The sequence below is a fragment of the Phoenix dactylifera genome, unplaced genomic scaffold (assembly GCF_009389715.1).
Source record: "Phoenix dactylifera cultivar Barhee BC4 unplaced genomic scaffold, palm_55x_up_171113_PBpolish2nd_filt_p 000143F, whole genome shotgun sequence".
NCBI lineage: Eukaryota > Viridiplantae > Streptophyta > Magnoliopsida > Arecales > Arecaceae > Phoenix > Phoenix dactylifera.
This window is the reverse complement of record NW_024067698.1, coordinates 1,240,967-1,264,703: the sequence shown is the minus strand read 5'-3', so window position 1 is coordinate 1,264,703 and position 23,737 is coordinate 1,240,967. Positions and strand designations below refer to the sequence as shown.

General features: G+C 38.2%; 1 protein-coding gene across 1 annotated transcript; it reads left to right on the top strand.

Annotated features, from left to right (window-relative positions):
* Positions 1–1,509: 1,509 nt before the first annotated feature.
* Positions 1,510–23,382, top strand: LOC103695987 (enhancer of mRNA-decapping protein 4-like). The gene is made up of 12 exons (XM_017840347.3): positions 1,510–2,557; positions 4,524–4,573; positions 4,660–4,816; positions 5,020–5,238; positions 9,762–9,890; positions 10,127–11,746; positions 16,949–17,308; positions 17,389–17,508; positions 21,841–22,011; positions 22,136–22,297; positions 22,477–22,602; positions 22,802–23,382. The coding sequence occupies exons 1-12, from the start codon at positions 1,685–1,687 to the stop codon at positions 23,108–23,110; spliced, it is 4,296 nt and encodes a 1,431-aa protein (XP_017695836.2). The 5' UTR covers positions 1,510–1,684; the 3' UTR covers positions 23,111–23,382.
* The last annotated feature ends 355 nt before the right edge of the window (positions 23,383–23,737 follow it).

Sequence of the window (23,737 nt, the reverse complement as noted above, 5' to 3'; positions counted from 1 at the left end):
TTAAGGAAGAAAAAACAACTTTTTTCTAGTCAAATGAGTTTGGCAAAAATGATAAGCTTAGGCAAGTATCAGGAAAAGTGGTACCAAATTAACAAACCAATTGATGACACCCTGGTCACAATGCAACTTTTGGTTGGTTTGATTATAACACCACAGGGTATAAGATCTTAATATATTTGGATCATATGCTCCATTCAAGCAGTTACTTTGAGATCACTGAAAAAATGAAACTTGGGAATCTCATATTCTTAGGATGCATGTTCCAAATATTACAGTTATCTTAGGACTTTGATAATCAGCTTGAATCTTTATTTGTGGAGTGACATCATCAAACTTCATATAGTATTTTCACTGTGACTGGGGTAGTAAGTAGCACACTGGACTTCTCCTTTGTTTCATCTGCAACAATTACACATGAGGTGATTTTTTACACTTTATAGTCAAATATAACAATTGGCTTTGTATTAAGCCATACGACCGAATGCTAGATGCATGCAAAAGATAATGATCAACTACATGGGCAGAGTAGCATGAAGTCTAGAGCATAAAGATAAGAGGAGACCTGCAAGGCTTTCTTCATGCACACCAACCTGCCTACAAGCTGGAATTTAGGCTAAAACTTGGATAGGCTCTCAAAAGATGTGTGTTAGATGGCCGAAGGCTCATTTTTTGTAGAATATTTTTATAAAAATATCCATATAAATTTTTATTTATTTTAAATTTTAAACACTAGAAAAGAAATACATTCCTCAAAGAAGAATAAACAAATGGATTTTTTTTTGGAGATGAACAAATGGATTTTTTTTTTCAGAATAAACAAATGGAAGGACCATATGAAAGTATATCTCCCCTACGAGAAGCCTGTTTAGTGGTGTCGTCCACTGTTTTTTTTGCTTCCCCAAAAAACCACTAATTTGCTGGGTGTTTGGACTCTAAAAACATGGTTATCGCAGACTGTATTAAATAATTGTATGAAACTTCAATTACCCACGGTGTGAACTCTGAGATGAGGTCATCCTTGCCTCTCATCTAGACCAATTCTTTCAAGTCTCTTTCATCCCAAATCCAAAAGCATTAACATTGATTAACTAATTCACATCATTCCATACAAATAAAGGATGTATCTATTCAAAATTCAACACATAAACAAAAAACAACATACTGTAAAGTGTAAACCCTTTAAATAAACCAAGAAATTGGTCATCAAAACACCTAAACTCACTTGAACGCCACAAACTAATCCAAGTTGCAGAAAAGAATAATATAAAATGAATCCCAGAACCTTACTTGACAGAACACCAGATCTCATTCCAAAGTTCCTCAGAATCAATTTAAGAAACAGAACTCGACGCAAAAAGACAGACCCTCTCTCTCTCTCTCTTGCACTCCGCGGCTAAAATCTAAATGCATTGGAACAACTATTAATTATTTTACGTTTACCCCCTCAGTCCTCACCGGCAAATAATAAATATTTTTATGCCAAAATCCGAAATTATTATTTTCCCTTCGTACTCTCGTCTTCTCCACTTCGCTGTTCTCATTCTCCTCAGTCTCCCCCCCACCCCTCCCAGATCTCTTAATCTACGCGCCCCCCCGGTCCGGCGCACGATAGCCTGAGCCACCGCTAAACCTTACTCTCCGCTGCCCGCCTCCGCCGCGATCGGAGCCATCGTCGCCACCGCCGATGGCCTCCCCTGCCGGAAACCCCAACCCCTCCGGCCCCTTCGAGCTCCACAAGCTCTTCAAGCCCCCCAACCCCAGTCCTAACGCTAACCCTAGCTCCCCTTCTCCCATCCCCCCGCCCTCCTCCTACGGCGCGGCCCCGCCGTCGGCGTACCCCTCGCCGCCCACCGGCGCTGCCCCGCCGTCGGCGTACCCCTCGCCGCCCACCGGCGCCTCCACGCCGTCGGCGTACCCCTCGCCGCCTCCCGGCGCCTTCTCCTACCCCCCCACCACCCCGCCGTTCCATCACCATCCCTTCCTCCATTACCCCCACGAGCCTCTCCACCGCCCCATTGTCTCCTACCCCGCTGCCCCTCCCCACTTCCCCAGCCCTAACTCAAGCCCTAATCCTAGCCCTAACCCTAGCCCCGGCGCGAACCCCGGCGCCCGCCTGATGGCGCTTCTGGGCAACGCCGCCCCCTCCCACCTCGAATCCGCGGCCTCGATGCCTCCTGCATCCTCCATGCCGTCGGAATTCTCCCCCCCGGTGAACCCGCCGATCCTCCATGCCGTCCCTTCCGCGCCGCCGGCGACCCTGGCCGTGGTGGGCCAGCCGGCACCGGCGAGGCTGCCGAGCAGCAAGATGCCGAGAGGAAGGCACCTGGGGGGCGGGGACCGGGCGGTGTACGATGTCGACTCGCGGCTGCCGGGGGAGTCCCAGCCGCCCCAGCTCGAGGTCACTCCGATCACCAAGTACACGTCGGATCCTGGGCTTGTTTTGGGTCGCCAGATCGCCGTCAACCGAACGTACATCTGCTATGGGCTCAAGCTTGGCGCGATCCGCGTGCTCAACATCAACACAGCGCTAAGATCGCTTCTCCGGGGGCACACTCAGGTTTGATCTCAGAGAAATTTCTGAACTTCTGCTATCTTCCTTCTCGGTGGATGATTCATAGGTTGATTTGATCTCCAAGTGTGTACGGTCCCTGTTATTACCGGATTTAGATGGTAGTGTAATCGATATGATTTGGGTATTTGAAAGTAAGGCCAAACTAAAATTTTGGCAGGGAGGGTGAAATATGGTACCGAGGCAGTTTTAACTGGCTTTCGAGGTTTGTTGTTTTGTAGCTGTTCAGATATTGTGAAAAGTCTATTCACTCTTTAATTTGGTTTGGTCATGGTGCTTGTTGATTTGTGAGTGCTTATATGTTGTTGTGCTTGATACCATCCTTGTTTTTGTGAGAAAGAAATAACTGTAAGTTTTTGTGAGAAAGCAATAATCATATCTATGACTGCTGAAGAGAACAAAATTTGGAGCTGCTTACCATGTTTTACTTGAAGTCTGTTCAGGTCATCTGTCTTGTATATAAAGTGAGTCAAGTTGGAAGTTGTCATAATTGTGTAATTAATGCAAAATACTAGTTGAATAACTGAAAGACGATATCTTAAATGTAATGATTGAAACTCGGAGAGGAAAGAATTTCTAATAGATCTATGTGGATTTGCTGGAGCTGTTCATGTATTTGGAAGCATGTCCTGCTTGGTGTAATCTAGGGTGTTCTATTGCATTATATGGCAATAGGGATCATATAAGTTGGGTAGTTGAGAGAATGATCATACGATATTGTGATTTTGCTGTGAATGATTTGAAGCTGGGAGAACGTTGGTCGAGCTTTGCAATTTCCACCTCTCGAGGATGCTATGTGAACAGCCTGGGCATTTGCAGATGTAGAAATGCTTGGCGAATGAAAAATAATAAAATTGAGCCCAAATAGTTGGGATAGGGCCTAATGGCTATGTTTACGCTTGTTGATATCGCTATGATTTAGCTATTCATAGTTATTATGATCATTATCCTGCTGATACGCATCGACTGATATGGGAAAGTTAGTATCCTGCTGATATGTGTTGGCTGATATACTTTGAACTATTTGGGCAGCTTCTAAAGCACTCTATATAGTGGGCGGGTGATTCAACTTTGTTATCAAGGAAAAAACAGACACACACACACACAGAGAGAGAGAAAGAGACCATGATAGGCATGGAGAGTATTTTTGGAGATGACAGAACCATAGCAGGGTGTTGAGTTTTTTTTTTTTTTGTGGAGAATGATAGACATACAAACCTATTCCTTTGTCAACTGTGTTTAGTTCATGCAATAGTTATAATCATGTGTGTGCATGTGTGTGTTTTTTCTTTTTTATTTGATGAATTTGTATCACCAGACAATTGGAAGAAGAGCTGCACTGTTTCTTAGGTGTGGGAATCAGATTTTCTTGTCTGATAATGTATATTTTTGGCACCCAACTTTTGAGTGTATGGCAGCTTGAATTCCATATGGTGATATGTGTAAAATTTTTCATATTTATGCATCCTAGGATTTTTCCCAATAATGATCCATAGCAGTTTTCATAATTATACTTAATCTTTATTTTCCTGCTTAATTTGCATCAAAAGAGCAATACAATCTCCATGTGTAACACCGCCTTTGTGTGTAAACTTTTTTTTTTTACTCATCAGCTGCTATTAACTCTTATATATTATTATAATATTGTTTGCATGGATGGATATTCCAAGTCTGCTGACATGTGTTAACTTATTCTTAAGTGATTGCTTATTTTGCAACTTCCTTTTTTTCCCTCTTAATGGAAGAAGTTAATGCTGCCTATACTACCTCATTTATGTGGAGTGAAAACTGAATTCATGCATAAGATGTTGTCAAGTCATTAGGTATTACTTATGGCATTTTATATGCTTTCTTCCCTCTTACACTCTAGTTAGAGGGACAATCTGCAGAGCTGCTTATGTGAAGGTCTTTATGATTGGCATTTTTGAACTCACTGGATTTGCATTTTCTCCAGAGGGTTACGGACATGGCTTTCTTTGCTGAAGATGTCCACTTTCTTGCCAGGTATTCTTCCACTTGTGTTCTATCAGTTTCTTCCGTTATCTTTCATCCACAATTTATTGGCAGTTTGCTTATTCTATGTTTTGCAGTGTGAGTGTAGATGGGAGGGTTTTTGTATGGAAGATTGATGAAGGACCTGATGAGGACAATAAGCCACAAATAACAGGAAAAATCATAATTGCCATTCAGATTGTAGGAGATGGAGAATCATATCATCCACGAATTTGTTGGCACTCTCACAAACAAGTAAAACCATCATTTATAGTAGCGCCATCTCATGGATACTTTTTTAAACAGCTTTATTTGGATAAATGTACTCAATCACTATATTTTTCATGGTCTATCTAACTTGGAAAGATGCATCTGCTATGTATTATTCTGTGTAGATGATATTTCTGCAGTGTTATATGTGAATCTTATACTTCTGGTCTTCAATAACTGTTCTGCAGGAAATTTTATTTGTCGGAAATGGAAATCGTGTGCTAAAAATTGACATAACAAAAGTGGGAAGAGGAAAAGAATTTTCTGCGGAGGAACCTCTTAGATGCCCAATTGAGAAGCTGATTGATGGAGTGCATTTTGTGGGCAGACATGATGGGGAAGTGACAGATTTGTCAATATCTCAATGGATGACAACTCGTTTAGCTTCAGCATCAAAAGATGGCACGGTTTGTACTTATGCCTGAAAATCTTCTTGATAATTGTAAGGTTGATTTTCTAACATAAGGGGAATAGAAAGAATCATGATTGTGATATATAGAAGAACTTGCTGCTGTTACTTTCCTCTGGTTTTTTGTAAAGCTTGGCAGTGCATAATTACCTGGAAAAAATGCATGTTCCTTGATGTGGATTCTCAAAATTTTTGCCAACTTTAGATGATCTACTTTACTCTCCAAATGGTTATGCCAACGTATGCTGTACCGGCCTAAATCGGGCGGTACGGAGCATATCATATCGTACCGGTTAGATATCGGTAGCTGCTACAGGTGGCGTACTGACGCTTGGTTCGTCAAAAAAATATCCGGTATGGGTAGCGTACTGACACTCGGTTCGTCAAAAAAATTTCATACTGTATCGTATTGATACTGTGCTAGTGTGGCACCGGTACGGGGTCCGGTACCGAGATGGCGAACCTTGGGTCATGCCATTGTTTTTTTGGCTGGCATGAAAAGTTGCTTTTTTCATCCTTTTTTTATATGTTTATCTTACATGCGCCAAAGCTATCCATAGCTATATTATTATGGCTACGTATTTGGTTGCCTGCTATATTCTGTCTAGCTAAGATTTTCAGCCTTTTCATGTTGGTGCTTAAACAACATTTTGAAACCACATGGTGTTTTGGTACGATCATGCTGAGTATCTATTAGTATTAGCTATTATACTAATATTTGAGCAATGCAAATTCCGATGGATAATGCAATTGTATGATTTTGCAAACTTCATCTGAAATTCTTTTCATATTGATGTTAAACTTTAGATGCTTTGGATATCACATATGAACAATTCAATAATTGTTTGATGTAGCTCAGATTCTGTTGGTTTATGTGGATGTATGATTTCACAAACTTTTATCTGAGATTTTTGCACATTGCTGTTAAAATTTAGATGGCTTGGACATTACATCTCAGTAAATTACTGCTATGCTCCTTACAATGTTTATATGACCAGAATTGTCATGTCTCATGTATTGTAGAATTATCTGCTTTCGAACAGTTGTATCCCCACAATTGTCAGTCTGTCCTGTTACTCTACTGTTAATTGGATGCGAAGGTATAAATATAATAGAGAACAACTGATCTTGTTATATGACTTTTTCCTTATCATGTGCTGGCACATTATTGTTGTTGCCCTACTTAATGTAAGGATTGGAGTATCACATGTTGGTGGTGTGCCAATCTAGCACCGGCATGTATGCATGGTGTCTGTGCCATGCCATGTGGAACCATTCTAGTGCTTGACATACTTTGGCATTTTAGCATGTCAAGTACTGGCAGGCAACCGGCACAATTCTGCTGTCGTATGCTGGCAAGTTGTTGTTAGAGTATATATCTCATCATGCACTGCTGACCTGGCTCTTAAATCCATGTTTTGGTGCATGATTTTTTTCTTTGGCTTTTAATGGCAAGATGAATGAGATGCATATTGATTGCGAATGCTTGAAGTTTCATTTATGCAAATATTTGCATGTGCTTATGATGATACAATTGCGGTTTTCTTCATTTAATAGCAACGGTAGCAAGACAGGCAAATATTGATCCATTGTTCCTTTACTTGGGATCAATTCCTTTTGTCCGTATCTTTTTAAACTTGTAAAGGTTAACCTAGTTTTTGATGTTCAACTAGATTTGCCATTGTTTATGTTGTTTACAGATGATATCTTTTTAGCTGGTAATAGGAGGTTATAGTGGATGCTAATGGAATTTATGGAGGGAAATTGTGGATCATGAGAGTTTTAAATCAATAGAACTCAAACAAAGATTATTGAATTCAACATCAGTGAAAATATAAATGAAAATGAGGCCTTGGTTGAAATTGATGGCTAAGAGATACTACAGTGTGATCTTATTTTTTACAAGGAATCCACTATGTAGATGAATGTGGAGATAGATGATGAAGATATATCTTATAGATGAAAGGCCAGTCGAATAGAGGTGCTGGATGTATAGTGTATAATTATACCCTCTAAGACTTGGATCAGAAGGACAACTAAGCTTGCAATATTTTATGTTTTACATATTGGGCATGGGCTAAACACATGAGATGGATATACTAGAAAAATGAATGATGGGATGTGTCAAATATCTTGTGAAGTCAGGAAGAAAGGGTGAGGAGTACAAAGGAAGTATTTTCCACTGCTTGAAGATAAATCAATGGAGAAATGATTGAGATGGTTTGGTGTTCGGTACAATGTTTTGAGGAATTGTTGTGGTGGGAGGAACTCATATATGTTGAAGGGGTCTAGAAATGAGGAGGAGACCAACTTGGTAACACGAATAAACTTCTCAGAGAGGATGTTGGTTAGTTTGCAATGATGATGCAGTAGTGTGAATGATTGGCAAAGAAGATTCGTATATCTTAACAAAAAAAAAATAACATTGGGGTAGAGTATGATGGTTATGACACATCTTATTTTCTTATGTCCAACTTGTCGCACAAACCTTTTATTAGCCTGCAAATGCCCTACTATATCAAGGTTGTTGGAAGAATTCTACGGACCTGGTTAATCTAGTTAAGTCAGTATATCCTCTACACACACACACACACACACACATATATATATATATATGTATTTATATATGTATATGTATACATGTATGTATATATATGTGCATATGTGTATATATAACAATATATATATATATATATATATGTATATGTATATGTATATGTATGAATGTATATGTATATGTATCTATGGATGTATGTATGTATGTATCTATGTATGTATGTATGATTGCATAGTATGCCTTAGCAGCTCAAACTTAATAGTGTTGCAGATTACCTATGTTACTATTGTTGCTACATGATATTGTTGCTCAACCATTATGTAGCTGTCCCTTGTACTAATCAGCATTTGCTGTTGGTTCCCATCACAAGCCTAAAGTCATGTTTTGAAATTTGGCTAGTTTTGAGTTGAGTTACCAAATTCCACTTTTGGCGTCGGTCAACTGACCAATTACATATTCATGTTTCACATGAGAACTGTCCTTCAGTTAATATTCTGTATTCATCCGTAAGAATTTAATTATATGCCTTGTTAGTATCCCCTTTATTTCTATTAAGTCAAAATAGGAAAGAGAAGAATGAAACATGTTCTAGTAAAGCTTGAAATATTCGAAAGAGTCTAGTCCGATATCAGGTACCAAGTGAAGGAGAGGAAACAAAAGAGAAACAGAGGAAGGAACAGAAGGATTTAAGACGAAGGGTTAGGTAGCACTGGAAATTCCGACATGACTACGAGGTTCCAGCATGTAAATGGTTTCACTCCTAGGTCTATATTAACCGCATCTTTTGTTATATCAATTATCAAATACACCATTTTGTCTCATGCATGCTATAAACAATGTGCTCCATGTCTGATTTTCAAATTGTAATATTTAAGTCAATTTTCTTTTCTGGATTTCCCTTTTTTTCCTTTTAAAATGCCAAGATTTTTCTTTTAAGTTGTACACGAGCAGTGGTGCAAGTGTTTTGAATGGTCTTCGTTATCAGTTAGGTCATTAGAATTTTAAGAGTAGTACTCTGCAAGTGTAGCTTTTAGGTGGAAGTAGATTTTATTTAATTTTACCTGATGATTGATAACTTTATGTGGCCTTTATTAAGAAATTATACCACCAAACTTTTTTGATGCACCTTTAAATTGTTTATAGTTTAATCATGATATGAACATATCAAAAATGTAGGTCCTTCAACCCCTGGAAGGCCACTGGATTTTGACACAGGGTCAGCAGTACGCATAATAGAAAAGCACAAGTAGGGGGAAACAAGGCTTTAGGATCCCTTGGGATTTATCCGATAAGAATTCTTGTGTGAACTGCTGGAAAATTTGTTGGGATGTAGATGAAGACATTGGACTAAGAAGCAACAGAGCTACGACTAAATACACAGCTGGTTCCGGATTTTCATTCTTGTACATTGGGACAGTTATGCTATGGCTGCAAAGCAACCTTTTGGTCATGTACTGATTATAATTGATGACTTTGTTAGGTCAATCCTAGTTGGAGGATATCATTGAATTGATATCTGTTGTTCTCGATAGTTTTTGTACTGAAACTTGATTTGATTTTGTTGGATGTTTGCTATTATATTTAGGACAATCCAAAGCTCGACTTTTAGATGGTGGTGCCTGATTTACGCTGCCAGGAGTAATGGTAGCTATTTTAGCTTGTTTTTACCCCCACAGGGGTGAGAAGATCCATTGTGTTTCAGGGCTTCATCATCCACACCCTTTCTTTTCTTCGAGGAGTTTCTATGCAGTTCTGTTTTGTATGATATAACATTTTGCCTTATCACAATGGTTGAGATCTCTTCCTATCACCTTTTGAGCATTGACTGCTTCAATGTTTTAGTGGGAAAATATGTAGGACATAGCTTTGCTATTTTTTGAGGCATTTATGTTCATCAAGTCTTACTTAAAGATTTTTTTGTTGCTATATATTGGTTTCCTTTTTAATCTCCCCCAATACTTCAGGTTAAGATCTGGGAAGATCGTAAAGCAGTTCCCCTTACAACTTTAAGGCCGCATGATGGTCAAGCTGTCAATTCAGTCATATTCTTGACATCGCCTCAAAGACCTGATCACATTAATCTCATCACAGCGGTATGTGTCCTTTGACTTCATTTAAGATGCCTCCAAAATAAACAAGATATTGTTTGATATTCATGTTTTTGGATTTTCTGTTACTATTTCAGATTTATTAGCTTAAAGAAACTGTAGCAATTTGCTGTAGAATTATCATGTTTTATGCTATTTCTTTTGATGCAATTAGTAGTTCATTGCAGTTGCAGTTTCTTATTACAGCAGACACATCTCTAATTGGTTGTCATTTGTCTCAGGGTCCTCTGAATAGAGAAGTGAAACTATGGGCATCTGCTGGTGATGAAGGTTGGCTGTTGCCGGGTGATTCTGAAGCATGGCAATGCACTCAGACTTTGAACTTGAGAAGTTCTTCAGAACCTCGGCTTGAGGAGGCATTTTTTAACCAAGTTGTGGTTTTGCCTCGAGCAAGCCTTATAATACTTGCAAATGCTAAAAAGAATGCTATATATGCAATTCATGTAGACTATGGTCCATATCCAGCAGCTACATGCATGGACTATATAGCAGACTTTACTGTTGCAATGCCTATTTTGAGTCTTACTGGAACGAATGACTGCCTTCCTGATGGGGAACAGGTGGTTCAAGTTTACTGTGTCCAGACACAGGCTATTCAGCAGTATGCATTGGATTTATCGCAATGTTTGCCTCCGCCGAGTGATAATGTTGCATTGGGGAGGGATCCTTGTGTCTCACGTGTTTTTGACACACCTAGTTTGGAGGGAGTAGCAGTTTCAGAACCATCCCGTGGACCTATGGTTAGTGATCTTCCTGTAGGAAGTGCTTCACCCAAATGCCCAACTGATAGCAGCATTGAGGATCCATCTGTAACTTCATATCCTGTAACCTCAGTAGCTTCAGAGGTTAACAGTATTCATGAACTGTCTTCATCGAATGTTGATGTGAAGCCCAGTGCTCCTCCACTTCCAAGTTCAGATGCTGATGCTGCAAATGTTGTATCTTCTCCTGTTCCCTTGAATTTAGACCTTGCAGGAAGACTACCTGCCTTGAAAAGCCCTCCAAAAGGTTTTGAGCAGGTACCAACACTCGGTGACCGTGATGTTGACCCATCAAATGTTGATTTTTCAGTTGATAGGAAAGTGGACACTGTTATCACAAGTACACCTGATGTTCCTTCCATGAATGAGAACTTAGGAAAGGATGATTCTAAAGCTGGTCAAAATGATATTTCTATGGTGCCAAATCCTCGTTTTATGTTTAAGCTGGGTGGCAACACAACACACCTAGTAACTCCATCTGAAATCTTATCAGGTGCTATATCTTCATCTGACAGCAGCAATGTCAATCAAGGTCCAAAAGATGAGGAAGTAAGGGTTCCAGATGCGCTTGCTAATAATAAATTGGAGAATGTAGAGGGGGAAGTTAAAGTTACGGGCGAGAGTAGATCAAGCCAGAACGGGGAATTTGATTCTCAGAAAGAGGCTCAAGTTGCTCCTGCAGAGAGCAAGGAGAAATCCTTCCAAATTTCAGAACCAAACATTGAGATGGCCAGTGAATGTTCGGCAGTAACTGAAACTTGCAATGTGGATGAATCTCAACCTGTTGAAGACATAGCTGTTGCCGAGTCATTGGAACAGCGTCCAAGTACTGGCGAGGAAGAAATGCAAAACAGCACAAAAGATATGCCTGAAAAGGTGGCAGAATCTGTTGGAGCTGCAGCACCTGCTGCCAAAGGGAAGAAATCAAAGGGAAAGCAGTCTCAAGCTTCTGGATTATCATCTCCTTCCTTGAGTCCTTTTAACTCCACTGATTCTTTATATGAACCAGGGAGCAGTACAGGCACTCCTGCTGATGCTGTGTTTCCTCAAGTTCTGGCAATGCAGGATATGCTGAACCAGGTGATTTTGACCAGCTATTTGAAGTTGTAGAATACATGATTATTTCTGAAATTTCTTAGCACTTGGTTATGAATACTGAACAACTCTATTTACATTGTGCATTATGAAAAGTATTGTTTGGTCAACTACCAAAAAGAAATGCATAGTTTGGTTAAGAAAATCATCATTCCTATGGAATATATAGTGGACTCATGAAGTTCTTTTCTTTTTTTTCCTTGAAGTGTATTACTTCTGCTATCAGGTTTGTTAACATCTGTCATTTAATAAATCAATCACTTATTGGCATGTCTAGATCATTGTTTGTGCCTTGCAATACTTTGTTTTGAAAAATTGGATATGGTTTTGTCAAACCTCAGTTGATTAATTGCCAGTCATCATGCTCACTGTTCAAATTTTGTTTCAAGCATTTTCAGAAAATGTTATGTTTTTTAGCCTTTTGAAATTCAATGTAGATTTTGTGCTAGCCATTTTTGAACAGAGAAAATGGTTCTGCATTGTCTGTTGAGAATTGCAGTATTTATGCATTTTATACAATGTGCTAAGGGGGGAAGTATGTATTCATAAGATGTTTTTTGCTAGATTTTCTCCATTTTTAAAATTCTGATATGAATTAGGTGGCACTTTCATAATTGATACTCACTCTATCATTCATTTGTTTGCTATTTGTGCCTTTTGTGATACTAGCAACATGCGTGTGCAAATGCTCGTTTAGTTAGTAATTAATAGAACAAGAATTTATTGGAATGATTTTATCGCATCGACTAAAAATAAATATCTATAACATGGGCTAGGAAAATTTGATATAAAAGTCATATGAATGGTTTTGCAGATTGTATGATCTCAATTAACTTGGAGAACCATCAACTTCCAGCTAGAAGAGTCAAATTTGATTGCGAATTGGAGAGGTCTATCTCATCTTAGATTTAAGGTTTCTTAGAGCTTATGGGTTTTGGAATAGCAATGATGTTTGATTTTAAATCCAAGAGTCTGATATGCTTGTTGGATTAATTATTTAGGCCTACATGGTCCAGTGTATATATGATTTGGATGAACTCATTTCAAATTGACGTAGCCCAAAATGTTCTCAAATCCAATTCAATTAATTGATTAAATCCTCAATTAGTTATATGATTATGGTTGATCTAAGTGACATGGTCTTGGTGATATAGTTGGGATATGAATGAGATAGGTAGGCATGGAGTGATTAAGATGGGGTTTAGTTTTGCCAATTGGTTGAGCTAAATCTAAGACCGGCACATGCTAAAATCATCCAATGGTCAAACCTTTGTATGATAACTAGAATAACCTTCCTCCTTGTGACCGACAATTGCTTTGCCTTCAAAACAAATTTATTTTATTTTTCCATGTAAATTTTGCTAAGAACTGATGGGACTATCTTAGACGATCTTTTAGTTCCCAAAATTGGGAGTGTATGATATGTTGCATGATAGTTAGCTCAATTTTTTGTAATAAGACAATCACGACCAACGATTAATAACACAATCACCATGAGCCTCCCAGAACCAGGTGGAGATTTCAAGAATAACAGTTGGGATTCATCATATGCACTAGAGAAAAATATCTGGGTGGAAGGTTGAGGAATTCTAGATGCACTTCACTATTGCCCATTTTCGTGACTCACATACCTATTCTAATACTAAACTAAAAACTTCCAAGTCATCCAGTCATCTCTCTCCACGTCTTCATATGCTAAAATAGGTTTTTCTTTTTTTGAAAGCAACCTGGTTTGCTGACAATTTCCACTAGTCTTTGAATAAGATGGTTGAACTGGAAATAAACTCACCCAACTCTTTTCGCATATTAAATAAATATTTTTAAGATATTTTACTTGCACCTTTTTTTTGTTTTTTGTTTGGGGGGGGGGGGGGGGTTGCAAGACACATGCACCTCGTGTAACTAAGGGGTGTCATGCACACCAAGGATGTCATGAGAATGGATACATGTAGCATATGTTGGGATATGTTGCAACAGATGTACTTGTTGGTGTCTGAGAGAAGAGCTGGCTCTACCATTCATGCGAGATCTGAGGATGAGAAGGATAAGGGTCCTCACAGAGTTGCACGCTGGCAAGAGCATATATAGCTTGTTGGATCAGGGAAACAAGATGATATATATATATATATATATATATATATATATATATATATATATATATATATATATATATATGCATATATATATATGTGTGTGTGTGTGTGTGTGTAAGTATATATATGTATATATATTATATAAGAATTTTGATTTTATTAGTAAAGTTAGGTCCCTGTAGCAATTTTCAGAAGAGCGATGTATGAAAGGAAGAGCCGTGAGATCTTAAAGTTGAGTTAGGATTTGAGGTATCACAGGAAGTTTAGTGTTTGGACTTGGGATGGCTCTAAATTGGAGTTTGATTTAGTCAAACTATTAGTCTCTTGTCAAGAAGAGCCTTCTCTGTATGATCAACCAAGATTCAATCCGTGGCCCAGTGTGATGGACCCATTGCCACCATCACAAGAATCATGAAATGTCTGCAAACTCGCAGCCAAACTCTAGAAATATTGGACTTGTGGTATTAGTTGTTTTTCTACAAAATTAGGGTTCTTTGGTTAGATTCAAGGATCACTGCTGGACATAAATAATTGGCATTTTTATATATAGTATATATGTATAGTTAAGTAACTAAACAAATTTAGGGTAGTCCTTGGTGCATTAATAAGGTTGCTCTATTATGATCTGGGTCACAGATTTGAAACACGAAAATAGTCTCTTTGTATGTGGGGGTAAGGCTGTGTACACTAACTCTCCCCCAACCCTCGGTAGGAGCCTTGTGCACTAGGACGTCCTTTAAATAACTAAACGAATTTAAAAAATAAGGGAATACAAAAGATAAAAGAAGTTCAATCCTAGTTGCCTAGGTATCTATACTATAATTTTTCAAATTTTGGAATTATTTATTCTGATTCTGTTGTCATTTTTTCTACCAAAAATGTCCTTATGCTTATACTAGAATACATAACAGGCTATTATTTTTAAAAAAGTACCGACTATTTAAAAAAGAACATGGAAATTCTGGCTCTTGAAGACGGAAATAGAAATAATTAGATTATATCCCCTATGTTTATGGAGGCAAGTTTATGGTGTCCTCTATTCCTCGCGGATCCAGACCTAGATTGATTCTAATCCCCTTTCTGAAGAGCGATATTACGAAGGGGAGAAAAAGACACAAGAGAGATCCCATTATTCTCTTTACTGTATAATATGAATTAAAAGTTTATATTTATTTCTTTTTGAATGTGCATTGCATGTGTCTAGTTTCTATTAGTATCATAAATTTTAAGAGATGTTTCCTGCCTATTGTATATTTATCTAGACTATCAAATATAATTGTGTATAAGGTTTGGGACAACCTTCAAGAAGTTCATTAGTCTTTTCATGGAGATCAGAAAACTATTCTGATCTCCATGTTTTCCTTTTCTCGTTACCCAATAAATTTCGTTCTTTGTGCTGGCATCTGCTATTTAGTCACTCTGGGGATACTTGTGTTTGGCATGAAGTATCCTTACATACAACAAGCATTGGTCATATAAACTTCTTAGTAGGTATGTATTCATAACCATGTCATTATCATTTCTTAGCACCATTTTCTTACCTGAATTGTCTGAGAAGATTCCATCAAAGATTCAGGTTTGTCGTTTGCACTGATGGTTGTAGTGATGTAATGTTCTCAATGTATAGGAGATTTCCCATTTCAAAAGTTTGCTCAAAATACAATTCGTGCTAAGGAACTTTGTTTCCTTAGCTAAGAAATTTGTCATCTGTTCCTTAATAGTGGGTTTGCTTCATTTTGTTTCAAAAATTAGCTTTTACTCTGCTAGCAACCATGTCAAAATCTTTCTTTCCAATTATTCTAAGGGTAGAATTTTTCATTACACAGTTCACTTCCAAGGTTGTAGGTATAGATTTGATGCATACTTACTGTAAGTAGGAAATGTATCACATTATCCTTGCCAGGTAGTGATTTCTGAGGTAGCGATTTGTTGGTTTTCATTCCTTCAAACATCATATATATTGTATATATGAGAGATTTCTGTGGATCACATTTTTTATTCCAATCGCTTGTTGAGATCTTCGTAGCCATTACTAATTAACAGTAGAACCTCTTTCCTTGATGTGCTTTAATCAATACAAAAATCAGCCTGATGTCTTATCAATGACAATCACCTGTGAGTTTGAACATCTTGTTATTAGAAAATTTTGAGAGGAGTAAGGCTTAGATATGTACATCTTTTGTGGGTGGGGGTGAGGGGAGGGTGCAAAGCTATTCTGTCTAGCGAGAGTGATCAGAGAATATTTTCTCCAATTGGCAATTCTTCAGAGAATGTCCCAAAATAATTTCTGAAATCTGGTAACATCTTGCCACGACATCATCGTGATGTAATTCTATCCTCCATGTGCTTTGAAATGTTTCCACAAGATCATGGTCACCAAGAACTCCATTTCCAATGCTGGATCTATTTTTGTTCCCCAAATGTATCCTTCAACTCAATATCTCCCTCCATATTATTCATGTCTATTAGTGGTTGAGTGCATGGAAGAACTGGTCATAGGAAAATAGTAGGAAGCAAGAACATGAAAGGGGGTAAGCTAGTCTTTCTTCGTAATCTCTTGTGGGCAGTTCAATAGTTGATTTGAGCCTGTATGACATATTATTTTTTTATACCCCTTCTCATCTATTGATTATATGAAATCAACATAACTGGACTGCCTATAGTTGGCCATGGCCGTGCTAGGGGATTCATAATAAGAGATGATTGTAGTATGACTCTTTTAAATCACATTTGTACCATGTTAAAAAATGTATATAGCATACACTGCAACCTTTTGAAAGTGGATCTTGGCTGCTAGATCAGAAAAGGCTGGCAGTGTTATCAATTAAATTTTTAGATAATTTTAACAGGAAAACCTTGGGTGTATTCTTGAATGTATTATTTCAAGTCATGGTCGAGATTGCAAGAAATGGAGTGGATTCTGCTAGGATTTTAGAAAGCTTGGCTTTGGTGGTTTTGGCTATTCAAAGATACAATGACCATTTAGTTATGTCTGAACAGATGGTGGTTTGTTGTTGCTATAAATAGATAACTAGCATACTTCTGTTAGTCCATTCATTCTGTCATCTGACTTCAGAAATGGCCAATATTGCAGCTTATGACCACGCAAAAGGAAATGCAAAAGCAGATGAGTGTGATAATGGCTGTTCCTGTCACCAAAGAAGGCAAAAGAGTGGAGATGGCCTTGGGACGGAGCATAGAGAAAGCTGTCAAGGCCAATTCTGATGCTTTGTGGGCCCGTTTCCAGGAGGAAAATGCCAAACATGAGAAGCTAGAGAGAGAACGAACACAGCAGATAACAAGTTTGATCACAAACTGTATGAACAAGGATTGGCCTGCCATGTTGGAAAGGGCATTAAAGAGAGAAATCCCTGCAGTCGGGCAAGTCATAGTTCGTGCAAGTACACCAATTATTGAAAAAACAATTTCTTCAGCAATAACTGACTCATTTCAGGTTTGATTCAATTACTAGCTCACTGTTTTGGCTGGAATTCAATCCGCCCATTGGTGTCTTATTGATCCCCTTGTTTTCAGAGAGGGGTTGCAGACAAAGCAGTCAATCAGTTGGAGAAGTCTGTCAATTCAAAACTTGAAGCTACAGTGGCTAGGCAAATCCAAGCACAATTCCAAACTTCTGGGAAGCAAGCTCTTCAGGTATGCAAGCTTGGTGAGAGAGGTCTTTTGCAGCTATCTAGTTTGTAGCCTGCCATGATCACCTGTTTATAGATCCAACCATAGGTTTATCCCTATTGTATAAAAAACTTTTATCTGTTAGTTTCTTTGATGGAGGGACATCACAATATGATAACTAGCCGAATGAAGTGGAGAGGTGCTTCTGGGTTTTTTTGGGACCAACACATCTGAGTGTCACTAAGCGAAAATTTATAGAACAGCAGAGGCTAGAAATACTAGACAGTAAAGAATGTCCTTGGAAAAACCAAGATGAGACAGAAATGAGCTAGTTAGATGACTCTGGTAAAACTAGAAAAGATAAAGCGAAAGATTGGTAAAATAGGAGTTACAATGGTTGAGGACAAAGCAGCAGAGCAGCTCTGAAGATTGTATGGGCATATAGTATGAAAATATAATTTGTTACTGTGGAGAAGAGATACTTAAATTATTGATGAAAATTATCGACATAATTGAGGAAGAGTACAGAATGACCAATACATGCCGTGCAACCCAAGTGAAAAATTTATAGAACAGTGCTGAGACTAGAAATAGTAGAGAATAATGAATGTCCAAAGAAAAACCAAGATATGATGGAAATGAGAATAGTTAGATAAGTATGCATGGTAAAACTAGAAATGGTAAAGTGAAAGATTGGTAAATTAGAGATGTAGGAGTTGCACTGGTCGAGGACAAAGCAGCATAGCGTATGGGCACATAGAATGAAAATCTAAGAAGTTACTGTTGAGGAGAGATTCTTAAATTATTGATGAAATTATTGACGTAACTAAGGAAGATCACCAAATGACCTAAGGTAGTGCAGGTTGAAGATGTGAGAAAAGATCTGAAAAGGCTTGCAACAACAGTGGTCTTCGCCACCAATTGAAATAATTGGAAAGGGGGTTGATAGAGCTAATCTCCATTGGTTGTCTTGTGACAAGGCTTGATGATCCGGGTCTGCCGAATTGGGCCAAAACGCCTGGTTTAGGCAGTACCGAGCCGACTCGGTGCGAAACCAGGTTGGTTCGGTATTTCAATTCGGTTCCGGTCCTTTACTGGCCAGAAACTTTTTTGAACCGGTCGAAATCGGTCCTTTATCGGCCGGAATCGGCCTGTTCGATGCCGACTCGGTGCGAACCGCCTTTATCGGCCAAAATCGGCCTGTTCGATGCCGACTCGGTGCAAACAGGCCGGTTCGCACCAAGTCAACCCAGTTGAAATCGGGTTGACTCAGGCATTATTGCTATTGTGGCATTATTGTCATAGTGGCAGGCACTGTGGCATCAGGTGGCGTTGGGAAGGCCTAAGAAGGCCTTTCTAACGGAATTTGAAAGCGGCTCTGCCGCTTCTTCTCTCCAAAAAAATCTACAAACAATACCGATTTAGGCTATCAAAAGAAAGATCCAAGGCTAAATAAGGTGTGCTTCCTCTCTCCTATCTTTTCTTCTTTTTTTGGAGGGAGCTTGAAAAAACAGCTTCAAAATTGTAAAATAAAAAGAGATCATGCCAAAATTTTTGATTTAGGCTTGATTTTTTTATATATTATAGATCTATGGATGATGTACATGCCGGCACAAAAATTTTTAATTTTTGGATATATATAATTTTTAAAAATTAAAAATATATTTTTGGATTAAAAAAGAATAGATTTTTTAAAAATAAATAAAAATAAAAAAAATGTAAAATCAGAAACGTATTTAGGAGCATGCAAGTTACTCTCTATAAAAATTTGGTATTCATTTATTCAAGTTTTGATGCGATTATGTAGACAGTAGCTTAGGCCTAATTTGAAAAAAAAAGAAATAAGTAGCCTTTGATGCATGTCTGAGGGTCTAGAAAAATATATATAGCATCCATTATTAGGTTCTACGTAGATCTGAGCTGAAATTAAATTTTTAAAATATTAATATTTAATTTTTTAAAATTTTAAAAATAATTAAAAAATATTATTAATGCCAAAAAATACAAAATATTAGTAGGATGTATGACATAATTCAGAAATAATTTTTGAGCTAGAAATCATATTTTTCTGAATTTACAATATATAAATATTTTTAAAAACTAAAAATTATGAAAAATATATAATTGATGCAAAAAATTACGAAAAATTAGTAGTACATATTACATAATTCAGAAGTAATTTCTGAGGTAGAAACCATCCTTTTCTGAATTTAAGATATATAAATATTTTTTAAAATTTAAAATTATTAAAAATATATAAATAAATAAAAAATATGAAAAAATAGGGTTATGTATTAGATAAATCAGATGTATTTTTAAGATAAAAAATATTATTGTACGTGATAAACCTGCAAGAATGAAGCCATCAAGAAAAAAGGATCCAAATCGTGATATTCGCTGAAATCATGGGCAGATGCTCTTGGGCTGGCACCATTGGCAGTGTAACTGGTGCAACACAGAGTTCAACAGAGGGGTAACCAAATTGAAGCAGCACTTAGCAACTGGTTATCCCAACGTATCTGTACCATAAATGTCCACAGGAGGTTCGCCAGTTGATGAAAAAGAACTTCACTGATTTCAGAGCAGCGAAGAGAGTTGCCAAGAAGGCGGAGGTGGACCGCCGAGCGGTAGTGCCACCTTTCTGTTACTCCAGAAAGTTAAGAGACGTCCACTCTAGATGACGAAGTACAGATCCAGACTGCCATGTAGGCGAACCTGGATGATCAGTGGCAGCAGGATGAGATGGCCAGGCATAGGGCTCAATTTGGGCCTCGTACGAGTCGGGCATATCCAGAGTTCAGAAGGATCTCAGTCAGGGAGGTTGTCAGCAGAGGCGGTGGCCGAATTGAATTTATACTGGAGGCTTTTGGTAGTAAAAAGAAGTCATCCAGGGAGGGAGTGGAAAGGAGACCACTATTTATGAGAGTCGCAGGACGGTATTCGATTCGTCAGTCTTAGTGTATGTATGTTACACAGGATATGGACCACAGTGTAGAGCCCGCGTGACACAATTGCATATAGAAAACAAGTTCTTCGAGGTCATTTAGGAGGACACGATGCAGCTGCGAATGATCTTGCAGTGGAGTAGGATCAATAGACGTATTAGGTTCTGAGTCATATACTGGATCCTATTATCCGCAGTTACAAGCAGCCTATGATCCATACAGATACGTATATGGATATGCTGTATTTGAGGCATCTTTCGATAGCTACTATCGTACGCAGCTCGGAGCATTTTATGAGTCGGATTTTGCTGCCGACATATTCGAATAGGCCCCTCTACAACCGTATTATCAGCCAGAGGACACCTCTTAGAGCCAAAGCTTCAACGAGAGATCCCAAAGTGCTTATAACCTGACGCACATTGTTTATGGGATGAATGTACAAAACTACAACGCCGCTTGATTAGAGAGATGGGTTGATGTGCCTTCTGACTATGCTGATGATCTGAATATCTATGAGAGCCATCGCCACTCCGATCCGATTTTAGATATCGGTATGTATATTGTACTTTAAATATATGTAAGTGATTGTATTATTTTATAATTTTTATGTCACTACTTGATTTGAGGTTATTTTATCTTGTTTCTTATAGCATGCAACATCTCACTAATCATTTTATGTTTTGTATCATTTAAAAACAATAAAATACATCATTTAGGTTAAACGGGATCATAGAAACATCAAACAAACATCAAAAAATAGTGATGTAACTACTTGATTTGAGGTTATTTTATCTTGTTTCTTATAGCATGCAACATCTCACTAATCATTTTATGTTTTGTATTATTTTATAATTTTTATGTCACTACTTGATTTGAGGTTATTTTATCTTGTTTCTTATAGCATGCAACATCTCACTAATCATTTTATGTTTTGTATCATTTAAAAACAATAAAATACATCATTTAGGTTAAACGGGATCATAGAAACATCAAACAAACATCAAAAAATATCAATAAAATACCAAAAAAAAAAATCAAAAAGAGTGATTACCGATTAAATATTCTTGAAAAGTTAAAAAAAATTGGATGTGCTGGTTCGGAACTGGCATGCCCTATACATACCGGTTCCGGTTTGGTACTGAACCATACCGGCCGTTGACCGGTATAGGTCTCTAGGTACCGGTTCGGCGGTCATGGTTATGGTTATGTAAGTGCAGTTTTAGTACTGTAAATCTAGAAGGGCATCTGTTTTCTGCCTTGTGATGTTTGAGCAAAAAATGAATTTGACTTTGCTGGTTTTTTTCCCACAGCCGTTAGCTACTGATTTCTTTTTGATTGCCACCGTTTTCTGCTTAGAAATTACAGGGCTAGTTTGGGTCTAAACAATTAATTCACTTGTGTGTACATGCAGGATTCATTAAAATCTTCTCTAGAATCCTCAGTGGCTCCTGCATTTGAGCAGTCTTGCAAAGCAATGTTTGAACAAGTAGATGCTGCATTCAGGAAAGGAATGACTGAACATACTGCTGCAGCACAGCAGCAACTTGAGGCATCACATACTCCACTTGCTCACACTTTGAGGGTAAGTGCTGTCAGTTCCGAATTAGTGATCATGAGGAGGTCGCATCTGGTATTGATATATTGAATTTACCTGTCATACAATTTATATTTTTAGTGATAACTTATTTTGTTTTTTGGTCCTGCAGGATGCAATCAATTCTGCATCAACAATCACTCAAAACCTTACCACTGAATTGATAGATGGCCAGCGGAAGCTTTTAGCTCTCCTTGCAGCAGGAAACACGAATGCATTGAATCCCATTTGTATGCAGCAAAACAATAGCCCAATGCCTGGTCTTCCTGAGATGGTAACACCCATCAATTTCCATTTTTGTTGGTCCTGCTTTTCTTTTACGTTTTTGTATTAGCCTTCTCCCTTTTGATCCTTCAATTGATTTTTGCAATCGTGGTCATTGCTTTCTCTGAATGTTGGCTTATTCAATGAGTATGCTAAGCTTATTCTTAGTGGGCCTTATTTGTACAGCAGGTGGAGGCACCTCTGGATCCAACAAAGGAACTAACAAGACTAATATCTGAACGGAAATACGAGGAAGCATTCACTATGGCTCTTCAAAGAAGTGACGTTTCCATTGTGTCTTGGTTATGCGCTCAGGTATAGCGTGCAGTCCTGCCTTTACATCAAGGAACATCACAAATATCGACTAATAGATGGATTAATGTTTGAGCCAGCAAATATTGGTGCAAGAAATGCTTTCACCTTCAGCTTTATTCATCTTAATGTTTCTGATTACTTACAAGTCTTAGCTGTCCCATTGTTCTTTTCTTTTTGCTCATAGTAGTGTGGTTTTCAGGTTGATTTGCATGCAATTTGTTCCACCGTTCCGCTTCCTCTGAATCAAGGAGTACTGCTAGCTCTTCTGCAGCAGTTAGCGTGTGATGTCAGCAATGAGACATCCCGCAAAGTGGGATGGATGACAGATGTAGCTGTAGCAATCAATCCAACAGACCCTATGATCACAGTGCATGTACGACCGATATTTGAGCAGGTCTATAACATACTGGCCCACCAAAGATCACTTCCCACAACCACGGCATCTGAAGCTACCAACGTCCGACTAATTATGCATGTTATAAATTCAGTATTGATGAGCTGTAAATGATCTCTACCCCTTGCCCCTTTTTCCTTTGTTATTGTGCAGAATCCTAGGGACTTGGTTTGTGGTTGAATCTTGTATAGAGAATGGGGGGAAGGAAAAGGAACAAAAAAAAGGGAGAAAAAAACAAGAGAGTTTAAGGGATTGTATGCTGTAAATTGTAGTAGTGTGAACCTGTCTTGCATCATTTTGTTGTGGTTATTTCTTCATCTTTGTTTGGAATGTGAACAAATCAATTCTAGAAGTAATTTGGATTGGTCTTCTGTCAACTTTTGTCATTTGGTGGTTGCTAATTGATTGCATTTCTTATATCATCTGCTTTTGTGTTTTTCATATGAGTATTCAAGAGATTGATTATGTGTTTTTCCCTGCATGCTCAACGCCACAGAGGCTTCAGAATTGTGATTACTTTCTGGTGGGTTTTCAGTTTTTCGGTCTGATGTCCCAAATCCGTTGGTTGGTCCAACACTTTTAAAGTTGGCTGGTCATCACATTGCATTTTGATTTGTGCTGGACTTGCATATTGTGATGGCCCGGTCAAGGCCTGGAAAGCTTGACCGGCCTAACTCGAGCTTGGCCTAGCCCAAGCTCCCATCAAGAAGGGGAAAAAAAAAGGGTCGAAGTAGAAGATTG

Bases quoted from the DNA above. Each gene is read 5' to 3' on its own strand.
- LOC103695987 (XM_017840347.3), top strand. From the start codon at position 1,685: ATGGCCTCCCCTGCCGGAAACCCCAACCCCTCCGGCCCCTTCGAGCTC. The intron at 4,817-5,019 runs GTAAAACCATCA...ACTGTTCTGCAG, and splicing joins GTTGGCACTCTCACAAACAA to GAAATTTTATTTGTCGGAAA. The intron at 22,012-22,135 runs GTAAGTGCTGTC...TTGGTCCTGCAG, and splicing joins CACTTGCTCACACTTTGAGG to GATGCAATCAATTCTGCATC.